This window comes from Nerophis lumbriciformis, linkage group LG26 (genome assembly GCF_033978685.3).
Source record: "Nerophis lumbriciformis linkage group LG26, RoL_Nlum_v2.1, whole genome shotgun sequence".
Lineage (NCBI taxonomy): Eukaryota > Metazoa > Chordata > Actinopteri > Syngnathiformes > Syngnathidae > Nerophis > Nerophis lumbriciformis.
The window spans coordinates 29,741,300-29,752,500 of NC_084573.2; the positions used below are offsets into that span (position 1 = coordinate 29,741,300).

The window sequence follows — 11,201 nt, forward strand, 5'->3', positions numbered from 1 at the left end:
CTCAATGTTTTGTCTTGCTGCATGTTTCTTATTTTTTAATGTATGACTTAATTATCATTTCATTTATGTAATTTAAATATTTAAATTTTGTATATTCACCGTGAATATCGCACAATTCCGTCGGTACTACCAAGTATCGATTCACGTAAAATCAAACAGTGCCACTTTGTTGCACGTGACGCCACAGGACACTAAACACCGGCTCACGTAAACAACCCACTTAAACAGCACTCGGGGCGCACTCGGACAAACTCCCACTCAGTAACGTTGCAATTTTCAACAGCAACAAAGCAAGTACACTTTGTAGAAAACACTACAACGTTAAGTAAGGTTTCGCTTTTTAAAATTTGCTAGCTCGATGCTAACATTTACATTGGATTTGCCATAGACAGGCTACTATTAGCATTGGCGATTTCACATGGCGATTTTAACACATCCAAATTCGGTAATGGAAACGACAACTAAGAAGAATGTTACAATCAAACCGCTGGTGTGTAATAAGCACACTACTTACAGTACCAACGCTTTGTAGGGCGCAACGTAACACATTTAGCTTCCTGGAAAAAAGCTACTTTCTAGTTTGACAAAATTACATTAAAACATTACATTAAAAAATTTAATTTATCATTAAACAATTTATATTTATCTACCCACACAAAAGTATCGAAAATTGGTACCGATTCTTAGGTATTGGGAATTGTTACCGTATCGCTACTTGACTAGTCTTACTCAAGTTATTATTTGGAAAAACAGTTTACTTTTACTTGAGTCATATTACTCGAAGGAAAGAGTGCCACAACTTTTTCCACTGAGGGCCACACACTGACAAATCAAAGGCTGCGGGGGCCATTTTGGTAGTTTACACCTTCAAAACCAGTAATTTAAAGAACTAGAAAATGCAAGTTCGGTAGAAATGTTGTCAATGCTGAAAGTCCAAAGCCAAACTGAAATGCTACCAGTTAGCACGTTGGCCAGATGGCGTTAAGTAACAAATATATGAACAAAATAAGCTAAAAAAAAAAAAGAAAAAAAAAACTAGCGTGTTAACAGTACTATGCTAACAATAGCAGGCTTACAGTTAGCACTAGTGAAATACCAAAATATATGACACTGAGGTGTATACCTGCTAAATTAGTTAAACAAGTATTGTTCTGATGTTAGCATTCCAAAATGTTGACTGAAATATGCGGCAAGTACTAAAATATATTACTTTGAGATGTGTACCTTGACAAATGTGTTTAAAATGATAGCATGCTAACGATAGCATGCATCAAATCCCAAAACATGACTGAGGTGTATACTGTACCTACAAAATTATCTAAAAAAAATTAATAAATAACGTTGACATGCTAACAGGCACCATTCGTCAAGTGACAAAATATACTGTATGACGCTAAGGTGCAACATTTTCAAAAAAAGCTAGCATGCATAATATTGGAATGCTAACCACTTCGGACACCCCAGCTCTAAAGTAACGATAATTTTACTTGCAATTTTCGGCTAATCTACCCACACCTGCTAGCGATTAGCATTCTAATTACCAGCTCGCGATTAGTTGGGCAAGTAGCCAATGAACGATTCAGGCACTAGAAGTTGGCTACCGATTAGCATGCCAGTTAATAGCTATCGATTAGCGCGCTCGTTGTCGTCTCTGCTACAGTATATTACGGTATTTGAATATCTTAGTATTGCCCAATAACATGGCAATAAACGGCAGTTTGATTGCCATGTCGTACCGAGTTCGTAAGTGCCGATATTCTTGTTCAAGGAACCCTCGAGCACATGGTTAAGCTCTTCAGGTCATTAGACGTTCAACATTTGGTCGCAATTAAATGCAAACAACTGCTCCTCACACCTGTCTTTGTTGGCTTTCTGTTGATATGCCACATTAATGCACATCTGTCAGACCTGTGAATATTTATATGTTCGGGCCCCAGACCTCGCACACACTTACACACTTCGGGAGCACGGAGACCCCCCCTGGAGCTGTCTGGTAAACCGAGCAGATGGCTGACTGAGTAGAACGAGCCTGCGTAGAGTGGTGCTAATTGTTGTCTGCTAACCCACGAGGCTCAGAAGGACAATACTTTGAGGTAGTTTACTTTGAATAAGGTCGGACTGAAGGGATTATGTCGGAGAAAATGTCTGTATTCGGAAAAAAAAAACAAGCTTGTAGCGCAACCACACAGCTCCTCTGACAGTTTATTAAGGTGTGTTCACAAACCTCCGGAATTATGAGAATCAACATTACAACACAATTAAGTCGTCTTTTTTCACACATTCTCTGTGTTTTGTATTGTTACATATTTCTTAGTGCATGACTTAGGTATAATTTAATTTATATAATTTAAATATTTAAATGTTGTCTATTCAACAAGAATGTTGCACAATTCCGTAATATTTTTTTTTTTTTTTTTTTTACCAAAATTGCAAGTTCTCCATTTCTAAAGTAATAGTTCAGGCACTGTTTAATAAGGCTGCGATGAGGTGGCGACTTGTCCAGGGTGTACCCCGCCTTCCGCCCGATTGTAGCTGAGATAGGCTCCAGCGCCCCCCGCGACCCCAAAAGGGAATAAGCGGTAGAAAATGGATGGATGGATGTTTAATAAGGGTGCCGTAAAAATGTGATTCACATCCAAATTGCGATTCATATTTATGATGATTTAGAATTGATTATAACTGTTTAAGAATGTATCTTTTTGTTCGACTATGATTGAGGTGCATTCACAAACCCCAGGAATTATAAGCATCAACATTCCAATACAATTAAGTAGTTTTTATACTCAATGTTTAGTATTGTTGCATATTTTTTATTTTTGAATGTATGACTTAGTTATCAATTGATTTGTATAATTTTAAAATTTCAATTTCGTCCATTCAACAAAATTGTCGCACAATTCCGTAATAATAAAAAAAAATTTTAAACCAAAATTGCAAATTCTACAATTTTTAAGTAACGGTTCAGGCACCGTTTAATAAGGGGGCCGGAAAAAAATATTCCCATCCAAATTGTGATTCATATTTACGACGAAGTGTACAATAATTTATTTTTACAAATATGTTTTCTTCGCAGTGTTTGGGAAGCATTCACAACCCCCAGGAATTATGAGCATCACCATTACAACACAATTAAGTCGGGGTTTTTTTCACATTCTCTGTGTTCTATATTGTTGCATATTTCTTATTTTTTTATGCATGACTTAGGTATCATTTAATTTATATAATTTAAATATTAAAATGTTGCCTATTTAACAAGAATGTCGCACAAAAACGTAATGATTAACTTTTTTTTTTTTTTTAAACCAAAATTGCAAATTTTCAATTTTTTAAGTAACGGTTCAGGCACTGTTTAATAAGGGTGCCGTAAAAATATGATTCATATCCAAATTGCGATTCATATTTACGACGATTTAGAATCGATTATAACTGTTTAAAAATGTATCTTTAAAAATAGTTTTTTTCGACTATGATTGAGGTGCATTCACAAACCCCAGGAATTATAAGCATCAACATTCCAATACAATTAAGTAGTTTTTATACTCAATGTTTAGTATTGTTGCATATTTCTTATTTTTGAATGTATGACTTAGTTATCAATTGACTTGTATAATTTAAAAATTTCAATTTCGTCCATTCAACAAAATTGTCGCACAATTCCGTAATAATTAACTTTTTTTTTTTTTTTTACCAAAATTGCAAATTCAAAATTTTTAAGTAACGGTTCAGGCACTGTTTAATAAGGGTGCCGTAAACAAATATTCCCATCCAAATCGTGATTCATAATTACGACGAAGTGTGCAATAATTTATTTTTACAAATATGTTTTTTTTACTATCATCGCAGTGATTGAGGTGCATTCACAAACCCCTGGAATTATGAGCATCACCATTACAACACAATGAAGTCGGGTTTTTTTTTACACATTCTCAGTGTTCTGTATTGTTGCATATTTCTTATTTTTTTATGCATGACTTAGGTATCATTTAATGTATATAATTTAAATATTTAAATTTTGCCTATTCAACAAGAATGTCGCACAATTCCTTAATAATAAACTTGTTGTTTTCTTTTTCTTAACTAAAATTGTAAGTTTTCCATTTTTTAAGTAACGGTTCAGGCACTGTTTAATAGGTTTTCCGGAAAAAAATTATTCACATCCAAATCGTGATTCATATTTACGAGGATTTTGAATCGATTATAAATGTTGAAGAATTTTAAATAGACGTTTTTTTAGACTATCTTTGCAGTGATTGGGGTGCATTCACCAACCCCCAGAATTATAAGCATCAACATTACAAAACAATTAAGTCATTTTTTTGTGTTCTGTATTGCTGTATATTTCTTATTTTTTAATGTATGGCTTAGGTATCATTTAATTTATACAATTTATATATTTAAATTTTGTCTATTCTACGTGAATGTCGCACAATTGCAAGTTTTTCTTTTTTAAGTAACAGTTCGGTCACTGTTTTTTACAGAGCTGCCCAAAAAATGGATTCATATCCAAATCACGATTGATATTTACGACAATTTTAATCAATTAAAAATGTCCAAGAAATTACTTTTAAGAAGTCGGATTTTAACTATCTTTGCGGTGATTGAGGTGCATTTACGAACCCCCGGAATGATAAGCATCAACATTACAACACTATTAAGTAGTTTTTTTGATCATACAACATACGACATAATGTTTTGTCTTGCTGCATATTTCTTATTTTTTAATTTATTACTTAGTCATCATTTCATTTATGTAATTTAAATATTTAAATTTTGATATTTAAAAAAAAAAAATGCAAGCAATGGTTAGGGTACTGTTTAATAGGGGTATCGGCGAAAAAAAAGAAGATTCACATCCAAAATGAGATTGATATCAACCACAATTATGAAACGATTATAAATGTTCAAGAATTCATTTTTAAAAAGACGCTTTTTCGACTATCTTGGCGGGGATTGAGGTGCATTCACGAACCCGCGGAATTATGAGCATCAACAGTAGAACACAACCAAGTGGGTTTTTTTGCACATTCTCTATGTTTTGTAGTGCTGCATATTTTTAGTTTTTTAATGTATGTCTTAGTTATCATTTCATTTATGTAATTTAAATATTCAAATTGTGTCTATTCTCGCACAATTTCATAATCATAAAATTAATTTTTATATTCCAAAAAAAAAATTGTAAGTTTTCCATTTTTTAAGTAATGCTTCGGATACTGTTTAACAGGGGTCCTGTAAAAAAAAAAAAGATTAACTTCCAAAACAAGATTCATATCTACGAAGATTTTGAAACAATTGTAAATATTCAAGAATTAATTTTTAAAAATACATTTTGTTCTACTATCTTCGCGGTGATTTAGGTGCATTCACGAACCCCCGGAATAATGAGCATCAACATTACAACACAAGTGTTTTTTTTTTTGTTTTTTTGCACATTCTCTATGTTTTGTATTGCTGCATATTTCTTATTGTTGATTGTGTGACCTAGTTATAATTTCATTAATATAAAATTATAATATTTCAATTGTGTCTATTCGATGTGAATGTTAAATAATAATAAAAAATTATTTTTTTTCCCACAAAACGTTTCCACCTTTACATTTTTTAAATCCAAATCTTTATACATAACTGTGAAAATTTTGCTCACCATTCCCGTAGTATGATATTTTTTTTATATTGTTACATCCCTATATACAAGTGTGATCACTTTCTCCGCACACTTGCTCATTTTTGTTGGAAACATTCACCCCATGTGCTCCGTTTCACCGTCATATTTCACCACAGTATATTAATTTGCTGCGCAAATATCAGTACATTTTATGGTAATTATGTGAATATCAGCCGCCATTTTTGTCATTAAATTAACAAGGGGGTGACGTAAAGTCCTCTGGAAAACCTCAGGTTATTGCGGTGTGATATTTATAAGGTCAAGCACATTGACAAATACGGCGATAAATATGATAGCCGTGATCATTTCTCTCTTAATACTCGTGATATGATTATTTTTTTTTAAATATCGTTACATCCCTATATACAAGTGTGATCACCTTCTTAGACTTAGACTTAGACTTCCTTTTTTATTGTCATTCAAATTTGAACTTTACAGCACAGATAAGAACGAAATTTCGTTACATAAGCTCATGGTAGTGCAGGATAAAAAAGCAATAAGGTGCATATATAAATAAATAAATATATACGTATATATAAATATATAACCACAATTTGGTCTAGGGGTATGATTCTCGCTTGGGGTGCGAGAGGTCCCGGGTTCAAATCCCGGACGAGCCCCCAAATTGTTGCGTTTGGACCAGTTGTTCCTCCCAGGGAATTCAAGTCGCTCCCAAGCTCTTTACGACACTTAAAGCTGAGTAGAAAAAACACCAGAGACAGAATAGATATTTTGTAATATATTTGCAAAGCTTTGTAAACATACTGAGACCAGTCCAGCATAGAACATTCAATCGCGCCGCTAAGATGGTCTGCCCCCCCCCCCCGAAAAACCCTCTCCCCTCTTAAGTCTCTCTCTCTCCCACCCTCGCAGTCATGTCCCTCCAGCCAAAACACATGCCCATTGTCCTCCGCACCTGGGAATAAGGCTAGATAAGAGAAAGGAGTATCTCTCTTTCTTACATTCCTCATTCAAGGTTAAGCACACAGTTTTTGCAGACAACCAAAAGACCACAATTGGAAGAAAAACACTAGCTGTTTTGTAATATGATTATGAAATAAAAGAAGTAACACTTAAATTTGGATATATGTAAATATCTGCCTCTGACAATATATAAATAATATATAAAATATATATATAAACTTAACAAATATATATAAATATATATAAATAAATAAGTAGATTACTGTACAGATAAATATATTGCACTTTTCCACATGCGTCCACGTTTATGGATGTATGTTATATTGTCTTTTTTATTCCAGCGAGTTAATCCATTTTGGGGGGATAATTTAATTGTGATGCGTTCAAGGGTCTTACGGCCTGGAGGTTCTGCTTCGGAGGCTGCGGAACCTCTTTCTAGACTCCAGCAGTGAAAACAGTCCTTGGTGGGGGTGGGAGGAGTCTTTGCAGATTTTCTGAGCCCTGGTCAGGCAGCGGCTTTTTGCGATCTCCTGGATAGGAGGAAGAGGAGTCCTGATGATCTTTTCCGCACACTTGCTCATTTTTGTCGGAAAAATTCACCAGATGTGCTCCGTTTTGCCGTCGAATTTCACCACAGCTACAGTATATTAATTTGCTGTGCAAATATCAGTACCTTTTATGGTAATTATGTGGATATCAGCCGCCAATTTTGGAATTCAATTAACGAAGGCGGGCGATTTGAAGTCCTCTGGAAAACCTCGGGTTACTGCAGTGTGATATTCATAAGGTCAAGGTTATTAAGAGCTGCGCTCCATTATTTATGTAAAATGACTGCTGGTGTAAAAACCCCACATGCTGCATTCGGGAATGGAGTTTTTAAAAGGGCCATTCTGCTTTAAAATATCTGCTGCCTTGATGGGGGGGGCCGGTAATTGAAGACTCGGGTGAGCAAGTGCTGAAATGGTGCCTTCGAGCTTAGCTTTTAGGGATTAATAAACAGACATGGGGGGAAAAAAATGACAGTTACAATAATCTTACTATAAAAAAGTAGGTCATGGGGAGGGGGAGGGGGGGGTGCAGAGGGCATTCGTGTTGAGTGCCCGAGCTGAAAATGATGTTTGGATTTGACTTGTGAAAATAGAGCAGCGGATTACGCCGGGGCCGCATGTCCTCAACAGCACGTTGGCTGGGCGAGAGAAAGCTTTGATTCCCCCTCCACCCCCCGCATCAAGTCGACTGCTCGACACGCAAACAGGAAGCGAGCGCTGACGTTCTCGCAATCGCACGCCGCGTTTTGTGTAACGCGTCGTGCGATGCGTTGTCGTACTCGGATGCTGAAGTCGTCCTTCACCGCTCCCCGTCACAGCCACGATTCGTCCTTCCCTTTTCCTTCGCCAATGTCATCCTTCACACGTGGGAGGAAAAGTGGCCGCCATTTGGGAGACAGGGGAGCAAATCTCACCTCAGTGGCCACTTCTAAACACATTTGTTTTGGTCGACTAAGACCCAACTACCAAACTACAATGTAAGGTAGCGCGTACTATCAGTGGGCGTGTCGCGTGTGATCTACTAAGACTGCGTGTACAATTGAAAAGTGGTGCAGACATACTTGCCAACCCTCCCGAATTTTCCAGGAGACTCCTGAAATTCAGCGCCTCTCCCGAAAACCTCTCGGGACAAATATTCTCCCGAAAATCTCCCGGTTTTCAGCCGGAGCTGGAAGCCACGCCCCCTCCAGCTCCATGCGGACCTGAGTGAGGACAGCCTTTTTTCATGATGGGAGGACAACAGGGTGACAAGAACTAAATCATCCAGACTACAGATAAATTGTATTATTATGTTTATCTTATCTAAAAAAAATATATATTTATTAATTAAAAAAAATAAATAAATAAATACATTTTTACTATATTTTGCTAAAAACATCAAAATTAATTGTATTTTTCTTTGTATTTTTTCCTGACTCCTTATTACATCCAGCCATAGAATTATACATTAAAATAAACATATTTGAAATAATTGATTTTAAATCATCATAATAATTCATTTAAAATGGCCATATTTAATTATTAAAATAATTGCTTGTTTTATCAACAACTTTAGCATTTTATTCATTACATTTTGAAACTCTCAGAAGCCAAGTTATGTTATATTCCTTAATATTTATTTATGCAAGTTTGAAGTATCAATTATCCAAACAGTTTTGTTTGCATATTTTCAGGATGTATATATCTATATATATATATATATATATATGAAATACTTGACTTGGTGAATTCTAGCTGTCAATATACTCCTCCCCTCTTAACCACGCTCCCAACCACGCCCCACCCGACCCCCGACCACGCCCCCACCCCCCAACTCCCGAAATCGGAGGTCTCAAGGTTGGCAAGTATGGGTGCAGACCTTATTTAAATGAGGTTTTTGCGTGTACATGATATATACACTCCATCATTTAATGTACTGCACATTCATGTTATCATACCCCTCCTACTTGTGGCGTTTTAGCTGTCTGTTCAAACAAGCAGGAGACATGTGCCACTTTTTATGGGCATTTTAGAAGCCGTCCCACGGTGCGTCGAAATCGAAACCTACTTTTTATTACAAACCCCGTTTCCATATGAGTTGGGAAATTGTGTTAGATGTAAATATAAACGGAATACAATGATTTGCAAATCCTTTTCAACCCATATTTAATTGAATGCACTACAAAGACAAGATATTTGATGTTCAAACTCATAAAGTTTATTTTTTTTGTAAATAATAATTAACTTAGAATTTCATGGCTGCAACACGTGCCAAAGTAGTTGGGAAAGGGCATGTTCACCACTGTGTTACATCACCTTTTCTTTTAACAACACTCAATAAACGTTTGGAAACTAATTGTTGAAGCTTTGAAAGTGGAATTCTTTCCCATTCTTGTTTTATGTAGAGCTTCAGTCGTTCAACAATCCGGGGTCTCCGCTGTCGTATTTTACGCTTCATAATAAGCCACACATTTTCGATGGAAGATAGGTCTGGACTGCAGGCGGGCCAGGAAAGTACCCGCACTCTTTTTTTTACGAAGCCAAGCTGTTGTAACACGTGCTGAATGTGGCTTGGCATTGTCTTGCTAAAATAAGCAGGGGCGTCCATGAAAAAGACGGCGCTTAGAGAAACAAACCCTCCCCCTCCAAAAAAAAATAAAATAAAAAATAAAAATAAAAATAAAATATATATATATATATTAACTATATATATGTATATGTATATATATATATATATATATATATATATATATATACATATATATATATATATATATATATATATATATATATATATATATATATATATATATATATATATATATATTAACAATATAAACAAACAAAACAAAAACAAAAAAAAAAAAAAAAAAAAAAAAAATATATATATATATATATATATATATATATATATATATATATATATATATATATATATATATATTTAAAAAAAAAAAGTGTCTGTTTTTGTTTTGTTTGTTTTTTTTCAAAAATATATTTTTAGGCCATTTCCATGCAACCAGGAGTTTTTCTAACCTTCAACGTGTTTTGTAAAATACATAAAGTACATTATATTTATTATACCAAATAATACATTCTGAATCGAATCGTCACCGCAGGAATCAGAACCGGATTGGATCGTTAGGTGCCCAAAGATTCACACCCCTACTTTCTGTATTTATTGGTTTTCAATATATCACCTTGTTTATTTGAGTCGGTTTTGCAACTAAACATCATCAACGCTGTCATGAGGCACCTTTCATATTTCATACGCACAAGGAGTCATCCGTCGGTGAGATCCGACTCAAAGAAACTTGCCAAAATGAAGGCGTCGAACCATCTGCCTGCAAAAAGTGAGCATTCCTCTGAGAAAAACCCACCGGGAGATTAATTGGTGTCAGAACAAGGATTATTGAAGGTGAAAATGATGGTGAAAAAGTGTTTTACAAGAGGGCTTTTTCAGGAAGAAAAAAAAAAACCTCACCATAAATCCTCACGTGTGGATTTATGCACCTATGTGTGACTTGGGTGCAGAATATTGTGTTCGAACAATATTCTCATTTTGAAAGAGTTCTTTGCCAATTGTTTAATATCTGATTCCCTTCACAGATGGGACAGATTTAACCCTTTCTCTCCACAGCAACTGAAGTTTTTGATCAGGCATGTCAAGGGGGCACCTTCTTTGCTCTTTTACATGAAAACCTTTGAGTGTTGGGGTCCTCTTTAGCACTTTTTTTTGTTGTTTTCTTTTGCATGATAGGCTGACATGCAAAAATATTTTGAAGTGTGTTGCTAATTTGGAACTTCTCTTTGCTTTTTCTTTGTTTCTTTCATCATTTGGAAGCAGTCCAGAGAACACCAGGTGAGTTTATAACTTCCACACCTGCTTTCTATACATGCTTTCTTTTGTATTTGAAATTAGCTTGACTTAGAAAGTAAACATAAGGGCCACAAGTGTTCTTAATGTCAGTAATTAGGAGTTCCTTCCATGCAGTTTATGACCACAACTTTCTACTAATGCTAAAAAAAAAAGTAGGTCATGCTAAAAGTTAGCGTATAAATATTTACAGAACGCAGAATTTATGAAT

General features: G+C 35.1%; 1 protein-coding gene across 10 annotated transcripts in view; it reads left to right on the forward strand.

Moving 5' to 3' along the window:
* Positions 1-11,201, forward strand: part of nrxn3b (neurexin 3b) — a 1,114,596-nt gene that overhangs the window by 208,818 nt on the left and 894,577 nt on the right. For 9 of the 10 annotated variants that reach the window (XM_061987032.2, XM_061987031.2, XM_061987039.2 and 6 more), the window contains exon 3: positions 10,958-10,975. In XM_061987032.2, coding sequence (XP_061843016.1) covers positions 10,958-10,975 — 18 coding nt within the window. The remainder of the gene's footprint in view (positions 1-10,957; positions 10,976-11,201) is intronic. The other variant, XM_061987033.2, reaches the window with a different exon arrangement.